Source organism: Ipomoea triloba, chromosome 2, assembly GCF_003576645.1.
Source record: "Ipomoea triloba cultivar NCNSP0323 chromosome 2, ASM357664v1".
Lineage (NCBI taxonomy): Eukaryota > Viridiplantae > Streptophyta > Magnoliopsida > Solanales > Convolvulaceae > Ipomoea > Ipomoea triloba.
The window spans coordinates 6794121-6814634 of record NC_044917.1 but is presented as its reverse complement, the minus strand read 5'-3'; the positions used below and the strand labels follow the sequence as shown (position 1 = coordinate 6814634).

At 37.1% G+C, this 20514-nt stretch overlaps 3 protein-coding genes across 3 annotated transcripts; 1 reads left to right on the top strand and 2 right to left on the bottom strand.

Annotated features, from left to right (window-relative positions):
- Nucleotides 1-483: 483 nt before the first annotated feature.
- On the bottom strand, nucleotides 484-3033 carry LOC116010548. The gene is made up of 3 exons (XM_031250012.1): nucleotides 2731-3033; nucleotides 917-2398; nucleotides 484-802 (listed from the first exon to the last, which is right to left on the bottom strand). Exons 1-3 carry the CDS (start codon nucleotides 2773-2775, stop codon nucleotides 737-739), a joined length of 1593 nt encoding a protein of 530 aa, XP_031105872.1. The 5' UTR covers nucleotides 2776-3033; the 3' UTR covers nucleotides 484-736.
- Nucleotides 3034-5878: 2845 nt separating this feature from the next.
- Nucleotides 5879-9002, top strand: LOC116011286 (ethylene-responsive transcription factor 8). The gene is made up of 4 exons (XM_031250838.1): nucleotides 5879-5967; nucleotides 6533-7267; nucleotides 7813-7950; nucleotides 8444-9002. Exons 1-2 carry the CDS (start codon nucleotides 5944-5946, stop codon nucleotides 7148-7150), a joined length of 642 nt encoding a protein of 213 aa, XP_031106698.1. The 5' UTR covers nucleotides 5879-5943; the 3' UTR covers nucleotides 7151-7267; nucleotides 7813-7950; nucleotides 8444-9002.
- Nucleotides 9003-17584: 8582 nt separating this feature from the next.
- On the bottom strand, nucleotides 17585-19703 carry LOC116011092 (protein CUP-SHAPED COTYLEDON 2-like). The gene is made up of 4 exons (XM_031250609.1): nucleotides 19629-19703; nucleotides 18998-19344; nucleotides 18641-18924; nucleotides 17585-18423 (listed from the first exon to the last, which is right to left on the bottom strand). The coding sequence occupies exons 2-4, from the start codon at nucleotides 19194-19196 to the stop codon at nucleotides 17836-17838; spliced, it is 1071 nt and encodes a 356-aa protein (XP_031106469.1). The 5' UTR covers nucleotides 19197-19344; nucleotides 19629-19703; the 3' UTR covers nucleotides 17585-17835.
- Between the last annotated feature and the right edge of the window lie 811 nt (nucleotides 19704-20514).

Below are 20514 nucleotides of genomic sequence, written 5' to 3'. Positions count from 1 at the left end.
TGATGGTAAGCAAACACAATTTTAAAAGTAATTGAGACTAATTAGATCTTATTTTAGAACAGGGGTTAATTGAACCCTTGCGAGTGGTAGATGGACTACTTGACACTTTTGCTAATTACTTTTGCTAATGTTTCACAAAGTTCTCATTTTTGTGGAAAGCAAGAAAATCCTGCCCATGGGCTCATCAATGTTTCATTGAAATAACTGAATAGTTTTTTTTGTCTNCTCCGAGCGCTTAGCAATTTTTTCAACTATGATGGTAAGCAAACACAATTTTAAAAGTAATTGAGACTAATTAGATCTTATTTTAGAACAGGGGTTAATTTTTTTTCAACTATGATGGTAAGCAAACACAATTTTAAAAGTAATTGAGACTAATTAGATCTTATTTTAGAACAGGGGTTAATTGAACCCTTGCGAGTGGTAGATGGACTACTTGACACTTTTGCTAATTACTTTTGCTAATGTTTCACAAAGTTCTCATTTTTGTGGAAAGCAAGAAAATCCTGCCCATGGGCTCATCAATGTTTCATTGAAATAACTGAATAGTTTTTTTTGTCTTTAAATTTTTGTAGGGAAGATTTATCAGTTCGAGTAACTTTCCCTAACTCTATGCACCAAAAATAAAAACTTTAAAGAAAAAACCATAATCTACGCATGCAGTTTCGGTCTGTTGATTCATAATCTTTTAAATTGCCATGAAGAGCACCAGGTTGAAGAATAGTAACTCAATGTATCACCGTTTCAGTTGCCTCCTAGACAAAGCGGGAGCCCTTTTAGGGATGTACACCTTGTAGCTCACCTAGGAAATAGGTCAAACAGAGATATATTCCATTTAAACATTATCAGAGACCCAAGGTCATGAATCTGAATCTTAGTTTAATATACATGCGCAGGTAATAGAGAGAATTCTTACCTGTACCATTTCACCACTCCTCATGACAGACATTGTCTTTTGTTGAAAGTGTGAGCTATCGTTGGCTTCAGCTTGCTGGCCTTTTGAACTTTGATCTTCCACTGGTCTAATGCTAGAAGTTGGTTCAGCTTGCTGGTCTTCTGATCTTTGATCTTCCACTGGTCTAATGCTAGAAGTTGGTTCAGCCTTAGCAGAATTTTTGGCATTAATGGCCTCCATTTCTAGTTTATCACTACTTCCATGGGTCAATAGTTGACAACTCGGTGCAAGAATTTTACCTGCACTGCTTTTGCTGTCCAATGGATTTGCCTTAGGAGATGCTTGCTCAAGTGTTGAGTAACTGTGCAAAGATTCATCCTGCATTGCTTGTAAGCCAGGTTTAGATTCATCAACAATAGGTTCATTAATGCCACCATCTTCGTTAACACTCTTAGAGATTCCAGAACTATCAGATTGTTGAATATGACTCTGTTTAGTGACTCCAGATTCAACTTTCTTGTATTCTTCAGTTGCATTCTCACTTTCAACCATTGTGGGATGCAATACCTCTCTACTCAATCCATGCCTGCTGCTCTCTCCCGTTAGGTGCACATCCTTAGAACCTTCTGTTTGAACCTTTCCTCGGAACTTTTTCAGATTCTCCAAGGCTTTTTGCCTCAATATCAGCTCAAGGTCATCACTGCCTGAAGATTCCTGAACTGTTGTGTCTTCTACCAACCTGCTCTTATCAGATAAAATATCAGAATGGTATGCTAACTTATTTATTGTTGATCCATTATCACTGTCATTATTTTCAGATATATCCTCTTCACGATCTCTGGCAACTTGGTTCTCCTCATCCTCTTGTGGGTGTTGTACAACAGTAATGACGGATCTTAATCGGCGTCTAACATTATTTTCACACTCATGTTCCTCTCCTTTCTGACTATCACTATGGAAATTGAAACGGTCCTCGCCTGGAGGAGAACTAACAGACTTGCTTCTACTTCTACTTCTCCTAGCTCCAATTTTATGTTTATCCGAATCTCTCTTATCTCTTATCTTTTTTCTAGACCTAACCCTCAGGCTTTCATACTCAGAGTCCTTGCTGCTACCACTGTGTCCATATCGACAACTCGAGCAGCTCAAAGAATCACTAGTAGCAGAACTGATACTTGCATCTCTCCTTCGCTTCTTTAGAGACTTCCTCTTATATTCAGAGTTGTGTTTTCTCTTTGACCTCTTCCTTTTCCTCAGAGGGACTGAATCCTCACTGCTCCCTCGGTCTGATGATACTCTCCTCTCAGCCCTTTTCTTTTTACTTTTCACATCAGCTCGTGAGCGTGATCGACCTTTCCTACTTCTATAATCCTCTTCTGAACTGGATGAGTAGGAAGACACTGAACTTACAGAATCATCATCCGAGTAAGATAAATTGGAATGATCATGGCGTGAAGGCTTCTTCTTTGATTTATTCTTTCTACTTCTCTTACTTTGCAAAGCCTAACAAGGCAACACATAAGAATGCATTAAATTTTACAAATTGTCACTGCACAAGGATGCAATATAAAAAGATTAAGGAAATTGCTAATGCTGGATGCAAAATCATTATTTATAACACACAATTTGGGCATAAAGTTCAAATCTTTACCCTAACCTCACCGTCTTATGTTGTATTGCAACCAAGGGTTTGACCAATATAAACAGAAACAACACAAAACAAAAAACTAACTAAATTGCATATTGTAGAAGAGAAGAATAAACAAGGATTGTGAGATTAGCATTATCGCGTGTGCGGATATACATAAACTCAGAAAGACAGAGAGGATAATAACCTTAGAGCTTTTCCGTTTGGAGGATTTGGGCTTGCGACTTCCCATCAAGTTGTGAATTTTCTTCTTAGACCCTAAAAATACTTGGAAGGAAAAAAACGTTAGATTCAATAAAGCAAAAACCTAGAAACAAAAACCATGAATTAGATTATGAAAATGAGAGGAAAAGGGGTTTTGATTGAAGAGTCGAGTGGGGAAAAATTGTAATCTTCGAATGACAGAGAGAGTCAGAGAGAGCAGAGATGGTTGTGGCCTTGTGGGTTTGGGGATAGAGGCACAATGCTCTCAATCGAAGGCTTCTCCGCTTCTTCTTGATCCCTTCTTTTTTTTTTTTTTTTCGGAAATTTTATTTACTTTTTTTTTTTCATCTTTTTTTTTTTTTAGTACTAAAAAAAATATCTTTAATTCATCTAAAAATTCAATTCAAACATAATCTCTTTTTACTATACACATTCAAACACACAATATTAATTTTATCCAAGATTTCAATAGGTTGACAAAGTATATATATGAACATATACTATAATGTAGCGGAGTTATTAATACGAAAAAAATCATTGTTTTTTTTTAATTATACTTCTAATCTTTTAATGGTTACCAAATTACTCCATTTTTTTTTAAAATGTAATCCCTTAATCAGCTTATTGTTTGAAATATTATAAATCTAGTTTTTTTGCTAACAACCTTCTTTCTACATCAAGGTTTCGTGGTGATGTTTTTAAAGTTTCATAGCTAGTCCTTTGTGTGTTTAGTTCATTTTTGAAAAATGAGCATGATTGTAAGACTAATGAGTGTAATTATATAAATAAGTGTTATTATATATATATATATATATAAATGAGTGTCATTCATTGTATAAAATGAGTGTTATTAAAAAAAAGAAAAAACAATGAGGAAGCATTGGTTTTTGGCTTCGGAAATCAAAGATATGATTTTTGAAGTCGGAAACCACAACACTAGTTTTCAATATGGAAACCAATTTTCGGCTATGATTTTTCGTTCGCAAAGTCAAAAATCATATATGATAGGCGGCAAGAAGGTGAACAGATACTGCATTATAACTCGAGTCAGTAGTGTTAAAAAAAATCATATCAAAATTAACTCTTTTAAGTTTTTGGTCAATTTTTAAATAATGTCACATGTTATTCATGTGCCGAAATAATGAGGGTAAACTTTTGTATGTACTTGGTCGTCCTCGATTTACTTTTTTAAAAAAGGGAAAATTGTAAAAAATGTCCCTCTATAATAGGCCAATTATCAATGTGGCTCCTGAATTATTAGGAGTGTAAATGTTGCCCCTCAATTATCATAACGGTATACATTTTGCCCCTCCCGTAACGGACCCGTTAGTGTGCTCCGTTATGTGAAAATAATAAGGTAATTTGCTATTCTTTCTTGTTTTATCTTGCCTACCCTCTTTCCCCTTTCTTTACCGTGTTCGGCCCAATATATGCGCAGGAGAAAAGACGGAGAAGAGACCAACAAAACCCAATCAACCTCCGTGCGTTGCCATTCTCGTTCGTCATTCTAGAGCAAATCGGAACCAGTTCAAAGTTTGAAGTATGCAATAATTACCTCCATTCGCTTGAATCCCCACAAAAGAGCTAAGCACGCTGGATGTCAACGAAACTGGAAAAAGCACCGGACGAAGTTTCATGGTAACTGGACCCAGATGGCGATGGGTGATGGGATATCTCCGGCGAAACCGTTAACTGCTTCATGCGAGGCTTTCTTCTGGCGAAACCTGCTGCCTGGGATTCTTTGCATTGAAATGGCTCCCAAGTATGTGATGCTGGTAGTATTTGGTGTGCACCCATGTGTTCGACGTGGGGGGCTTTGGATGCTTTGGTATTTTGTGAGATGGTGGCTCGCTTCTTCTCTCTGATTTACCTCCGATCCTCAAGCAACTGTTGAGTTGATGTTACTTTGGCAGTACAAAGACTGGATGATTTGTCATCCATGTTTTCAACTGTTGATCATTCTGGAACGGAGAGTCATTGTTTCCGGCGAATGGAACTCTTCTGGCATTAGACTCACTCTGCATTATGGCTCTCGTTTTGGACCTTACTAAAAATCGAATTGGAGTCTTGGAGTTTAGACGAAGTTGGGGATGGTGAATGGTGGCCGAGGGTCCACTATTACTCTCGGATGGTCTGCATTTTTTCCAGTCAGTTTGGTTGGTCTTTGGTCCGTGTTTTTGGGTGGCCGTAAAAATGGTTGTCTCAGTTGCCGGTTTAGTGTCATTAATTTGTTTCCATTTCTGATCTGGTGGTGTTTATTTTGTTGGTGTCTTGAATGAGTTTTCTGGATTCAAGGACTCCGGCGTTGATGTTCTTATGATGCTTTGATTATCCCGGCGATTGTTCAAGCTTGATGGTGTTCTGAATTTTCCGGTGCTCTCATACTCTGTTTTCCATTGCCGGCGGTGATTTCCTAGTAGGGGGTTCTGGGTCTATGGAGTCCGGTGAGGGAAGACTGCCACTGGTTTTTCCTCCGGCTGCCAACTCTTTGTTTTTCTTGTCAGCGTCGTCTGTTTTTAATACTTACATTTGGACATTTGGGTTGAGCTATTATTCGTCTTTTCTCTTGCGCATATACTATGTCGAACACCGTAAAGGAAGGGGGAAAGGGGATAGGCAAAATAAAACAAGGAAAAATAGTAAATTACCTTATTATCCTCACATAACGGAGCACACTAATGGGTCCGTTACGGGGGGCAAAATGTATACCGTTATGATAATTGAGGGGCAACATTTACACTCCTAATAATTCAGGAGCCACATTGATAATTGGCCTATTATAGAGGGGCATTTTTTACAATTTTCCCTTAAAAAAATGAAAAATAAAAGAATTAATAGAGATATTAGAAACAATCCAATAATAGTGATTCGGAATCCGAAAGCTCATGGTCTGCGGTCCAGGAAGAGTTCAGGACCTGGAGTATGTTTTTGGGCATTGATTTAGTCTCATAGCCCACCACATGGGCTTACAATAATTATCCATGGACCCGGGTCTCAGGGGGAGAGGCTCGTGCCCATTTCACTTGTTTGCGAGTTTCAGGGGGAGGGGCTCAGTTGCAATGACCGTTTCGTGTGCGAAGCAGAAGGCGGATTCGACTGCAAAAAGGGCACGGCAAGCTGAGAAGAGAAGAGCCGCATTTACAACAAAGTTAGAAAATCAGAGGTCAATTATTCTGTTCTTCAATTCTGGTTCTTAATGCCTGTGTGTCGTGTCGCACTGGTAAGTTATGTTTCAAACAGATGTTCAATTGATTTGGCCCCAGATTCCCCATTATGATGGATCCAGTAGTACAGTTGAGTTTAATTTGTGTTACTCTTATTTGAATATGGCTGAGTTGTTGCTTTTGAAATGGTAAATGAGAGTATTCACAGCATTCAAGCCTGTTGCTTCATTAGAGGAAGACTTCACTATTGCTTCGTATATTTTCTAATTCATGATGCTTAAAGCATTGGCTTATGAGTTTTTATTTTAATACTGAAAACTATTACTAATGCTGGACTGCTTGCTCTTGCTAGTGCTTTATATCTCCTTTGTTTTGTTTTGTATGCTTTCTGCAAAAAATCATCAAATTAGTCCGTTATTTACAAATGTTCATGTTCTATAATAAAATGTAATGTTGTTGATATTATACTTTAATGGCTATGGTTATATGAAAGAAGATTTGTGTGTGTGTTTTTTTTCTGTTGGACTCTGATAGGTAGTTCCCTAGTCCCTCGGAAATGGGCAATCAGCGACATACGTGGTTTTGCGTTTATATAAACTCCGCTATCTCTCTGTTTTGCAGAGAAGAAAAGGTCGAGTTTTCAGCATGCCCGCAAGAGACCGATCTAACGCCGCCAACGACGGCGGCGGCAGAGAGGCCTGTTATAGAGGCGTCCGCAAGAGGCCGTGGGGCCGTTACGCCGCCGAGATCAGAGATCCCTTTAAGAAGACGCGCGTCTGGCTCGGCACCTTCGACACTGCTGAGGAGGCCGCCCGTGCCTACGACGCCGCCGCCCGCGAATTCCGCGGCACCAGAGCTAAGACCAATTTCCCGGTTTCCACTCCCGTCGCTCTTAGCCCAAGTCTGAGCAGTACCGTCGAGTCCGGAGGTTCCGGGCCCTCAATCCCCCCCGCCGCCGCCGCCGCCCCACCGCCGCCTACTCCTCCGTTGTCCCTATTCCATTTGCCTTGCGTCTTCCCCGTGCCGCGCCCGCTTTACTACTACGATCCGCGTGGGCAAGCCCAGGCGTTGAACCACCGTCTCCACATGCTCAGATTGTACCCGCCTGCGTCTTCTAGTGTTCAGAGCGACTCCGATTCTTCCTCCGTCGTTGATTTCGACTGTTCTGAGCCGACTTCGCTGGGGAAAGCCGTCGATCTCGACCTCAATCTCCCTCCTCCCGCGGAATTGTCCGATTGACACACATGCTCAGGCCCACCATTTCTTTTCTTGAAAAACAAAATCTTTATTCCATAAGAGAAGAATACAGAAACTGTAAGGATTAACGAAACATACAAAAGTATAAACCATAAGAAGGTAATATGTATATAGACATAAGACATTCATAAGCTTAGAAAGCATCCTCTGTTTTTTTAGCAGCTTAGGAAACTAACAATTTAGAGTGTCTCAAAATTTTGTCATTTCGTTATCTTTATTACATAAATCTTTTGAGGATCAATAATTTAAGTTTTGAGGATTCCGGGAATTTCTCATTGGAAAAGTTTTGAGATTTTTTTTTGTATGCTTAATCAAATTATTCCAATTTTGTGTTTTCATTTAAAAAAAAAAAATTATTTCTTCAGTTTTCTATTCTACACTTTCTATTTTCTGTTTTCCAAATATACAAGACTACAAGTATAATCTCTGTTTACTTTACATTTTCATTTTTTCAAAAAATTTGAGAATTTTTTATTATTAGTAAACTCATTCTTTGTATCTATATTATGTCAAGATGGCTTGTGATCTGCGAAATTTGGCCAGCATGAAGGGCAGTGTCCTTAGATACTTCTCTTAGCACTGTAACAGAGAAAAAAAAATGTTTCTTTTATTCAATTCAATTTTACTTTGTTTAACCTGAGCAGAGTTTTTGAGGTTGTGCACCAAGTAGTTGTGGTCAGAGAGAGATGGGAAGGATATTTGTGGTGAATCTGGAAGGGAGGACTTACAGGTGCAAATTATGCCTGACTCAGTTAGCCTGTGCTGATGATCTTGTTTCCAGGGTACATTTTTCACCTATTCCTCATGTCCTTTCCTTTGCTTCTTACTTTATTAATTCTGTATTTGTGTCTTTAATAGAGATAGTTAACCTTGCAATCAGTCTGATTCAAATTTTCAGCTTTTTGTTGTTGTTGTTGTTGCAATATTAGATGTTACAGAGTTACAGGTTACCACAGGTTCAATGTTGAAGTGAGACTCAGTGTTAGGCTAGCAGTGGTACAAAATTTGGTATAATCATAGCCTTTATTGCATAAAATTGGTTCTTTAGGGGGAGTACTTGTATTGCCTGTTGCATAGACATTGATTATTGGAAGAGAGTTTGATTGTGGAGTTGTTACCTGTGTAAACAAGTTTATCATTCTTTGGATTTGTCTTTTATACTTGAGTTTCAATGAGACCTGTTATGGGGAACTCTCCCAACACTTACTAATCTATTTACAAGATTGAAGATTCAAATGCAACACCTTAAAAAATCTCCTTTCACTTGAACCGCAGGTTGTTGGTGATTCGTCGTCACTTTTACTCTCTGCAAAATTACGCATGGAACTGTGGAAGTAGTGCCATTTAAAGCTATGTGTTCTAAGCCTTTATTGTTCAGATTGTAATTTTCACCCAATTAGTTTGTTTGGATAACCATCACTACTGTATTCATAGCCTGATTTTTGGTTTCTTGATTCGTTAGGCATTTCATTGCCGGATTGTGCGAGTACTCTATCTACCCCAATGCAGAATATTTGCTGGTTATTTGAGTCTGAGGACAATCCTACATCCAATTTTCAAATGATTACAGACAGCTGGCTATCCTGTTCAGTACACAATCACTACTTTTTCTATGAGAGGGAAGCACATTTGCTTGTTCATCAAAAGGTTATGTAATCACTTTATGCTAATAGGGCAAAGATTTTGCTTTTTATAGCTATATATTGAGAGTGTTTAGTTCTCACATGGGAAACAAACATTTGGTAATAGTGATGAGTTTTGATGAAAATGTTTTATATGTTTGGTAGTAGGGTGGAATTGAAATGATTACCAATATAAATATTATTGATGTTTAGTGAGTGAGGAGGCATGGGGGCTCGAGATCGGATTGTTGCCGCTTGGGGCAACTCTGGCATGATCAGGAGTTGCAAGGATGAGATCTTGCCATTGTTCAAGTGTTGGGTTCCGTAGGAAATGTGAATTATAGAGCATGCTCGAGCTTGTATGTCGACTCTCAATAAGAGCACCATTGATGAAACTAATTCACCCAGGGTATGCATTTATACGGATCAACAAGCTCGCATAAATTTAAGGAATGAAAATAGAAGGGATAATATATTTGCAAAAATATTTCCTTGATTGATATAAATGTATTACAAGAATAATGCAAGGGATTAAACAAGATATGTCCGGTAGAAAAATTGATGCAAATTATTCCGTGGATCCGGGTCCACCTTGCAATATGGATCAATAAACAATTTACATACTAAATGTTCATAAATTACCTTTTAAAAATTCACAACTCGTATACTACGAACACATAATGTTAATATATATGTAATTGATTACCTTGTATTCATAAGTTCCTTTCAAATATTACAATTAGGATTTGATTACCATGTATTGTATTCACAAATTCCCTTCTATCGATGTTAAAAATACACATCAATTGATGGACAATTACGTCATTTAGGATCAAGGTCCACCTTTCAGGGTAGACCCTGGTCCATGGTATAACAACTCGAAAATTGAACATGTTTGTCTAACTTTAGATATAAGCTATTTATACAAAGGAAATCCAAGCTAAATTTGTGGTTGGCTATGATACCAAATCCAAGCCCATGGCAAATTTTATTGTGAACCATGGTCCATGCAACAACGTGGATCATGAAGTAGGTATCATTTTAATTAACTTCAGTTTTATTTGATAATATTCCTTTATTTTTTAGTTTTATTTTTTACATACACTAGTTTCATTATAACAACACTAAAATAGTATTTTAATTTTATTACTGTTTTATTTAACGACCATAATCGACACAAGATAGTATGGACCATGGTCCACTATATAACAGTTGGGTGATACTTTACCTCGTGAGAATCAAGGACCAACCCACATTAACAATACTAATTTTATTTCATATAAAATTCCATAATAGTTAGACTTTAAATTAAACAAAACTCAAAATAGTTATAAAATAGAGTTAACTTGAAGTTTGATTCTCAACTTTAGTGGCTCTACCACACAACAAACAACTTTTGGTACTTGACCGTCATGATAGTGTTACTTGCCATCTTTATTTATATTTTTCATTTTCTTTCCTTTAGCTTTCATGGTAATCTTCTCGTTTTCATTATTACCATCATCTAACCCTCCTAATGTGTAAATACACGTTGAGTATTTTTCCAAACAAAAAGCCAATCGGTTTCACTCCAATTGGATTTCTAAGTATGAAATAAGAAATTGAGTTAGTATGTAATAGAAACTCTAGATCAGATTACCTCAATATAGAGGATTAGAAAACTAGAGACCATTACAATTTAAGCTTTGACATACGATTTCATCACAATGTTACTCTATTAATGCATATACACATGTCATTATGTGAAAGGCATATATTTTCAATTTGTCAAATGTGAAAAAGACATGCCTATAAACAAATCAAGTCATAATACATTTGAATACCTACAATCAATTGTTAGTTGAACTTTAGTTCTAACACAAGTTTTTTATTTTTATTTTTATTTTTCCAACTATGAATTGTAAGTGGCATTTTACAACAAAAAAAAGTGTGCAAGAAAGATATGATGTTGAAGGGCAGTAAATGATGATATATGGTTGATGATTATTTTGATGATCCACTTAAGGAAACTCCAAAGACAACTTTTAGTGGTTGGACTTTTGCACATTCCATATCAATATCAGAAAGTGAGAAGAGCGCACAGTGAGCGTATATTTGTTTCTGTGCAAAAGTTGTGCCCTGCAATTATTGTCATCACTCATCATGCCAAAACCCCAAACCAACTTGCACACCTTTGCTACTGTGCCCTGCCTGCATTAATCCCCATACCCCAAACCGCTGCTCTACTCATTATATTGCCCATCACTTCCATCTCCCCCGCTAGTTATTACCTTCAACATGCTAGCTAGAACACTCGATCTCGACCTTATACTTAAACGACTTAAATTAGGTCTCTTTCATTACATTTTGGTGAATGGATCGATGTGAGGTTGTTGTGTCACTATCAATATATGAAAATAGATACAAGTGGAATATAATGGAAAGGAAGAGAGTACATAAATGGGCGCAGTGAGTCAGATGTGCAGTGTGGTAGGACCATAGACGATATTAACATATGCACGAGCGTGGAGTGGGGAGAGCGCCGTACAAGAGAAACATGGAGCCAAGCCAACAACAGATGCATAAATGTTTCAGAGCAGCCATGTTTTTAATTGGTCTCTTCCACAATTGTAGAGAGAGAGAGAGAGAGAGAGAGAGAGGTATACATGTGATCAACCCAGCACCTCACTTCTCCATAAAACTTCACTATCTCTCTCTCTCTTAAATTAATGATCTGTGTATGTTCTCAGAGTAAGACAAATTAAATGCCCTACAACAAACCAACATAGGTGATAACCCATAATTATATATTTACTACCACAATCATAACCCATAATTATATGCCATTGTTTAGTACTTATGTGACTGTGACACATTTTTATTGTTTCCTTCATCTTATGTTATGTGCCTGATTCAGTTAATATGATTGAATTTATTTTTAATATAATTTATTATAAACATTAAGTTTAATACTATACAAAAAATACTATTAAACACATTGACTGTTAGGAGATGGTTCGAGCCTTAGCGGGAAATACCTGTCTCCATTGTATTTGGGCATCTTCCTAAGTGATTATAGCAAGCTGGTTAATTACATTGAGTAGTGTACTAGTGTCCCCATTGTATTTGGCATGGGCATCTTCAATTCCTTACTCTGTGTTACTCATGTTTTCTTCCTTTTCGCCCAAACCATCCCATGTGACTCTAGCTCTCCTGTCAACCCCATAAGAGATATGGTTGTATCAGTTTAGTTATGGCAAATCACTTTTTATCCTCAAGATGAAATTTTGGATACCACTTTAAAATCATCATAATCAACAAAAGTGTCGGCCAAAAAACAACTATCCCGTCATACTAATAGTCGTGGTTCCATAAGCACTCCCATAAAGCACAAATGGACAATGGTTTAGGCTCAAATACTCGTGGCTCCATGGTTTGAACATCGTCAAACTGGATAGATTCAATCCTTAAATGGGGTCATTGGACTACTTAATTAGCTTTCCTCTTGGTGTTCATTTTATTCTCTCTCAAGGTGGTGGTAGTCTGTGATGTCCCAAGAAAAGTCTACAACAGTGCATTAAGTGAAGTTTCCAAAGAACCGGGTCAATCACTCATAACCAAATAATCAAGTTTCAAATAATATATATACTATTTGCTCAATAAATATATTACGTCATGATATAGCAAAAATAAGTGATGGTGAGTAGTGTACGGGTGTGAAATGTCGTCTTCAGGTGATTGGGATGAAGTTATGACACGTAATATGCAATCACAAACAACTAGACACTAGCATAAAGAAATACACAAGAAGCTAAACAAACAACAAGTTTAAGGAAATGGTAATACTAACACATATACACAGAGATAAACACAACATAAAGAAATAATTAGGACTCAAGTTAGGAGCATTATCATCTAGATGTTTCAACAACCTACGGGTTTAGGGGTAAACAAATAACCAAGAATTCAAACGGGAATGCACGTAGGTATCCTAGTTTAAAGCCACTTCCGCGAGCAATTAAATATACAAGGATTAGAACTAGAAGTTGTAATTGTCCCACTCTCGTAGTGTACCAATTCCAAGTCCATCAAGCATGCAAAGCATCTTAAACCCCCAATTTTCTCTATTATCATAGAAGCAAATTGAGTTTATGCAAGGGGTGTTTCAAATCCTTGACCCAATTCTCATTGTAGCCAAGAACTTTCCAAATACATGCTAATGAATGTGTACATACGTTAACAAGATAGAAATACAAAATCTTCACAAACACATGAACCTTAGGCTAGAGTTCTTCTCCTTTTTGCAATAATCACAAATTAAGCATCAAGATAGATATACAAACCTAACTCAAGTCCAAAAACTAACTACTCATGATTAAATAGCATAAATAACACAAAAACACAAGTAATAAACATAAATCTTGCAAAAAAAAAAAAAAAAAAGAGATAAAGGAAAGAAAACTTCTCTATTGAAATCCAAGTTTTAAATCCAAGATTACAAGCTTCCAAAATGATATAGAACATAAATCTAAGCTTAATCTAACTTTAAAATGTGAAAGAAAACTATATTTGAATTAAAATGATACTTTAGTGTTGGTGTAATAAAATTGTTGTGTGTTTAAAATAAAACAGAATAATAGATCTCATATATTGAATATATATTGTAAAAAAAAATTGTAATTAAATTAAAATGATGAAAGAGGACGCTACATGAAGCATAAAGGAATTTGTTATGTAATAAATTCATTTTTTTTTTTTATAGTCCATGATCCACAATAAAATTTACCAAATTACTTTTAAGTAATTTTTCTGGCTGAGCCTTAAAAGGATAATAGTTACCCTTAATCTTGGATTTCATTTTTAAATATCTTATCCACAGGGAATTAACTTTCCTCAACCTCTCCTTTAATGCCGGCCTATGTATAGGCTGCTCATCCATGCATTTGGGATACGGCAAAATGGCTACAGACGGTAGGCTTGAAGATATAGAGTTATGAAAATATATTTTCCTCATTTCCTTAATAGGAAATAGTTAACGGAAAATTAATTTCTATTTCTTGATTTTTGTTGAACTTGTTCTAATTAGAGTATTAGTGTTTTTTTTATTTAGAAAATACCAATTTTGATCCCACGACTATTAGCAAAATGACAATTTTGGTCCAAATGTTTAATTTCTACCAATTTTGGTCCCACGACTATTGTTTTAGTACCAATTTTCATCCACGGCTATTGTTTTAGTGCCAAAATTCATCGCGCCGGTCACCCATCCGTTCAAAACGTGCAAAAATCTAAAATTATTATGGGTATTTTCGTCATTTTCAACTTAATAACCCAATTTGAGCATGAATAAATGGATTTAAGTCCTAAGATCGATCAAAATTCGCAGTTTTCCTCCTCATTTAACTTTAATTTGAGAGGAAAACTGTGAATTGTGATCGATATTAGGACTTAAATCTCTTTATTCATGCTCAAATTGAAATATTGAGTTGAAAAGGACGAAAATATCTTTAAAATTTTTAGATTTCGGCACATTTTAAACTGATGGGTGACCGAAGCGATGAATTTTGGCACTAAAACAGTAGTCATGCAACCAAAATTGGTACTAAAACAATAGTCGTGGGACCAAAATTGGTAGAAATTAAACATGTGGACCAAAGTTGTCATTTTACTAATAGTCGTGGGACCAAAATTGGTATTTGCTCGTTTTTTAAATACAATTTGATAAATATTTTTCCATATTTGTTACTGACTCTGTTACAATGTATTGAAACACAAAGAGTCAACAGATGCCTCCACTGAGGCTCGAACCCACTCCTTTTTACATGGGAGTGTAGACCGGATGCCACTTGACCACAAGGCCTTTGGCTAAAAGCAATCAAATTCAATTGTGTGAAACAGTCAATTATTGTATAAGATAAGTTTTAAAATAATATTACAAATTTGTAAATAAAAAAAATGTATATTTTTTTAAAGTATTACTGAAACACAATTAGTCAATACTGTCCCACTGGGACTCAAACTCATGACCCTCATATGGTCATATGAGAGAGTCATTTTGTAATATTAGATCACAATGTCATTCGCAAATGAAATGTATATAATTTGTTTTTAAAAAACAATATGTTAAGAGTACTAAAATAAAGAATATGTTAAGGGCATCCCTATTAGTGGTTAATATTGGGTCATGTCAAAATTTATGCCATGTGTTAAGTGAGAGAAGAGGTGAGAGAAGCTCAAGAGTTCTTCTGCAAATTAAGGGAGTTTGGAACAGTAAAATTGCAGAAGGTGGAAAGCCAAGCAACTCTGAGCAGGTGCCCGCTGGGCGCCTGTGCAGTGCCCGCAAGTGCGCCTCATATATTATTTTTTTTTAAATCATTTTTTCTTTTTTTTTCTCCTCATTTTCTCTTTCCTAATCACACTTACAAAAACTTTTAAAAAACTGTGAAATATCTCCATTACTAAGGCCTTCTCCAATTGTTAAGAGTTTGGTGTAGTTTTTGAGAAGATTTTGTAGGTGTGATTAGGAAAGAGAAGATGAAAAAGGGAAGAAAAAAAACAAAAAATAAAATTTAGCAACAATTTAAAAGAAAAGTGAAAGGCAATTACGCGCCCAGGGGCACGTGCAGTGCACACGCCTGCTGGGCGCGCAAGTGGGGTGCAACGCGTAAAGGCTTTACAGCTTCTCTGCTTTTTGGGTCTCATTTATACTGCAAAATCCCCAAATTTGCAGTATGAAAATTTCTCTTCTTTCACTTATTTATCACTCCTCCACCTCATCTTTTTTTTTCTTAAAATCCGTGTAAAATCCAGATACTATAAGACTCCTATGATTATTATTTCTTATTAAACACTCCGTCTTTTTATTAAAGAGAGAAATATGACTTTAACACTAGGGAGATTTGACCCATAAAATAAGGGAAACGCACAAGAGCACTGACAACAAATGTTGGGAGAAATATGTTATATAAAGACATTCAAAAATCAACAAGACCTCAGACCACAAGTGTTGGGAGAAATATGTTTTATAATAAGGTTCATACTTGTGTGAATCGTGTCATATATCCTTTTAAATGGGTCGAATCAATATGAAAATGTAATACTTTTGAGAAAAATGTAATATTTTTAAAATCAAAATGTAAAAACATTACATTTTTCTTAAAAGGTAATACATTTTTTCATATAAGTACTAAACATTTTATTCCTTATTAGTATTACATTTTTCAGTATAAGTACTACTACATAAATTTTATATTGACCCAAATCATCTCACGGATAAGAATTCGTGAGATGGTCTCTTATAAATTTTGTTTTATAATAAAGGTGAGCACTCCTTAAGTGTTGACAGAATTTATAGAGAAAATATAGGCAGAACACAAGAAAGAAAACGAGAATTTTCAAGGTACATAGTTCAGCAATTTCAACCAAAGTCCATTATTTATTTTAAGTGTATTATATACCAGCTGATTAATTCTCTTAATTAAAAGAATTCTGATTTATTTTGACTTGTCCCAATATTAAAAATAACCCCTCTACAAATAATATCCTCAAAATGACCATTTTAAATTTATTTTTAATTAATCCTTCCAACATTTAATTGTTTCGCCAAACTAAGTTAAATAGTTAAAGTTTGTTAATCAACCAAAAATTGACTCATTAAACATGAATAATGCCACTCTCAAAGTCCAAGAACAGAGAACGCTAGAACATACCTCGGTTACATATGCCCTGAAATAGGAAACATGCCAACGACTAGGGGTGTAGCCGTGTAGTCCATCACGGTTATGTCAACAAAAAATATATATATATATATGGAAAAAAAACCTTTTTTTTTTCTTTTCTTTTGACAACAAATGTGTCAGGATCACTCCTTACCACCACGTGAACTGGGGTTCAAATACGATAACTTGACTTTAATATCACTTGTCAGATCAAATGCTTACGGTCACTTACGTTAAACGCTATAGCTAGTAGCGAATGCATAATTTTATTTTCTTATTTATAGGCTTCCATCACATTGTTCGAGACTTTACATACTGGACTTAGCCTTTATGTCCTTTACCAACCTCCGCCGAACAAAAAGGATTAATTAATTTCCTTACTAAGAACATTACATGAATATAGTGGGAGAGTTTAGAAACCAATCTGAACAATCTGGCATAGAAAACGGAAGGCTTAGCTAACAAGTGAGTTATTACATTCACAAATCATTTGGCAAAAACTACTAAACTTACCTGAGATAATCTACTCATCAAAATTTTAATATCACTAAGAATAACATGAAAAGAGGAAACACCAATAAGTGATCTAATCCCTTACAGAAAATCGGATTGCATGGTGACTATGTTGAAGTTTTCTTCTTTTGGTCAGAATGCCCTTCTCCACTGTTCACCTATATAGCTGCCTTAAAGTTGCCATGTTCATCTCTAACAGACTAAGAACACAAGCGAAACCCATCCTAGCGTTATGTTTATCAATTGCCGCATCATCCACTAGGGAAAAACAACACCTAGTTATCGTTTATCAAAGGTATACTAGGCTGATAAAATTGTTGAAACGCTGCATTCTAAGCTATAGTACATGCATAACCGTCCTAGAAAAAATGACCTAAAAAAACTTCCATGTTCCGAGAGCCCCTACATAAACAATTAAACAAAAAAAATGTACTACATAATTTGCATGTGTTGGGAAGGCTGAATTGAAGTTGATTAATCAGACGAGAAACGACAGCCCCCACCACGTCGTCCGTACATAAATAAATATAATATATAATATAATACACATCCCATTGGTTTCGCATTATTAGACGCAATAAATAGCACATACAACTTCATTACACCATTAATGGCCGATTCGTACGTAGGACAAATCAAGAAAAGGACATCTAATAATGCAAACGTTGCATGCTTTCCAATTACGTACAAAGTTAACAACTACAAGACGTTAATTAACGCCAAGCAATGCTGCTGCAATGCCCGTACGTACACCCCTACTGACGACTTCCATAACTCATAAATTAAAAAGCACATAAATTAAAATCTTAACACTGCAATTAAAGATTCCTAATGATCAATAACTCCACATGCAGTCAAGCTCAGAGCTGCCAACTTTCTGGGATTCTGTCGCCGCCGGCGGCCAGCTGGGGATGGAGGAGACGCCGTAGCCGCCAATCTGGTCGCTCAGGCCGCCATGCATGGGCGGCGGAGTGGCGGCGGGGAAGAAGAAAGGGAGGTGGAGGTTTTCCTGGAGGGATCTCAGGCTGGGGAACGCGGGGACTCCCACGTTGTTGTTTCTTGCGAACCGGGTGGATGATGGGTCGTTGAGGGGGGAGAAATTGGGCGCCGCCGTGAGCGGCGGCGCGGGGAGATCAAACAGCGAAGCATTTGGGTTGAAAGTCTGCGGCGCAGCAGTGGAGAAACAGGGCACGTGCTCCTTGGTGGCGGTGTGGACGCCGTCGTAGGAGCAGCTCTCGTTTTCAATGGCGAGAGCGGACGTGGCGGTGTTGTTGTAGGACGAGGATTCGACGAGCGGCGGGAGAGAGACGGAGGACGGCGAGCTCACTTCCGGGTAGAGGTTGATGCTGGACATCTTCCTCTTCCCACCACCGGCAGCGGCGGCGCCGCTCTTCTGAAACACCCGCGAAATAACCCACTCATCCTAAAACACATCACAAGTGAACACAACAACAAATCAAAATTTTAGTATAATCATACATATGAATATAGTATAACAATTGTATCACCAGTATTAATTTATAGGGTCAAATCTTTGTTTAATAATTCAAATGATTCGAAACTTTGAACTTATTAATCAAAAATTTTACTGGTGTAACGGATTGAGACCTAAGTGAAGAAGGGATTGTGAAAGATAGTACCTTTGAAGCTCTGGAGAAGTAATGGTAGGCAAACTTGCCATCAAGCCGATACTCATGCATGACCCAGTTAGTCTTCTCCCCCTTGGGAGCCCTACCCCGGTAGAAAACTAGGGTTTTCTTCATCCCCACGAGCGCACAAGTCTTGGAGCTGTAAATCTCCCTGTCTTTTCCGGTGGCCTTCCAGTACCCCGCCTCAGTAGCCCGGTTCGTCCTCAGCCCAGTCGGGTACTTACGATCGCGCAGACTAAAGAAGTACCACTCTTTCTCCCCCATTCTCGCTTTCTCTGCACACACCCAAAACCATCAATTAACAACAACAAAAAAAACACACGCCAAGTGTTTGTGAAAATGACTAACCAGGCAGTTCCCAAGGCTCGCACTTGTTGAGATCAACTTCCGCGATGGCGCGGGCGGAGAAAGTGCTGTCAACAACCTTCTTCAGAAGGTAGTAAGTGATGAGCTCCTCATCCGTGGGGTGAAATCTGAAACCAGGCGGAAGATTAGCGTCTCCGCCACCACAATCGAAACGCTGCTGGTAGCTTATGAAGGCATCCATTTTCGTATCCAAGAGAGAACTCGTAGGTAACCAAATATATAGAGCACAACAAATGGAAACTCCCTAGCCAAGCCCGCCCAAAGTCCAAGAAAATCCAAGAACTAAAAACCAAAACGAAATCTTGCAAGGCCAAAGGCTAGACGGCAACCTAGAAACGCAGAACAACTCATAGTGTGAGAAGAGAAAAGTGGAATAAGATTTGGGAAGTCTGCAGCGGCATTATATATAACAGCCTGGGTGGCTAATTTGCAGAATGCATATTATTATTATAATAATATGGGATATGGTAGAAGAGGAGAAGATGTATTGTGTTGTATGGGGATTAGAGGAGGAAATAAAAAAGGAGAAAGAAAATGGGGAAAAAGATGGAAGATGATAGGAGGGAGGGGGTGGAAAAATGAAATCTGTGCATCTGCAATAATCTGCATGCACCTCTGCACCTCTTTGCTCTGATCAGCTTCTGTGCTCGTACTCTACTGCGCGCGGCCCTCTCATTATCATTTTCATAAGCCTAGAGAGAGAGAGGGGCAGGGATAAGTTGGAAAAACCAAGAGAGAGAGAAGAGTAGGATATATAGGATGATGTATGTATAATATAATGTATGTATGATAGGGTGGGGTGGGGGGAGGGAGGGGTGGTTTGGAGTATGCGTGCGTGCGTGAGGAAATGTGCAGGTATTCCTCTGTCAGTGAACAAAAGTAAAATGGTAGGAACAGAAAGTAAAATACATATATATATATAGAGTGAAAAAATACATTGTCCTCCATATCATAACAATTTTGGTCGCTTCTTTTCCTTGCTTTCATTTCTGTGAACCCAAATCATAACCTTCATATTTACCATCTGTCTTTTGTATTCCTAATGAATTTGTGGTTAAGTTACACAAAGTAATTATTTCAAATGATAAATCATGGACTTGATCTTTAGTAAGGGCCGTATTTAATGAAAGTTTTCAAGTAGGGTACTCACTTTGGAGAGTATTTAGTATGTGGAGTCCGTCAATTGACTTTCTTTTCCAGTAGATGGGTCAGGTATGAATGCCCGAGCAGCCCTCTTGAATCCTGACGTAGGCACTCACAGGCGGCAGATCGTTGATTCGCGGAGAATCTTATTAACAGATTTGGTTGGAGTCTTTCCTAATTCAGATTATGCCGTATTTATATCCGTTTGAGAAGTTTTAAGTATTTCCTAAACTCAAAATTATTAATTTCTTCTTTCTTTCGTTTTCAAGGCTCATTAATTTTGTAATAGGGTGAGTTTGTCATAGTAAAAGAATTTATCCTTATAATTTTGAGTCAAGTAAATAACTTTTTTTTTT

Excerpts from the sequence above, each read along its gene's own strand:
- LOC116010548 (XM_031250012.1), bottom strand. The coding sequence starts at position 2,775 with ATGGGAAGTCGCAAGCCCAAATCCTCCAAACGGAAAAGCTCTAAG. Across the intron at positions 2,399-2,730 it reads CCAAACGGAAAAGCTCTAAG|GCTTTGCAAAGTAAGAGAAG; the intron begins GTTATTATCCTC and ends TTGCCTTGTTAG. Across the intron at positions 803-916 it reads GGAGTGGTGAAATGGTACAG|GTGAGCTACAAGGTGTACAT; the intron begins GTAAGAATTCTC and ends CCTATTTCCTAG.
- LOC116011286 (XM_031250838.1), top strand. The coding sequence starts at position 5,944 with ATGCCTGTGTGTCGTGTCGCACTG. Across the intron at positions 5,968-6,532 it reads CTGTGTGTCGTGTCGCACTG|AGAAGAAAAGGTCGAGTTTT; the intron begins GTAAGTTATGTT and ends TCTGTTTTGCAG.
- LOC116011092 (XM_031250609.1), bottom strand. The coding sequence starts at position 19,196 with ATGGATGCCTTCATAAGCTACCAGCAGCGTTTCGATTGTGGTGGCGGA. Across the intron at positions 18,925-18,997 it reads CGAGCCTTGGGAACTGCCTG|AGAAAGCGAGAATGGGGGAG; the intron begins GTTAGTCATTTT and ends GGGTGTGTGCAG. Across the intron at positions 18,424-18,640 it reads ACTTCTCCAGAGCTTCAAAG|GATGAGTGGGTTATTTCGCG; the intron begins GTACTATCTTTC and ends GATGTGTTTTAG.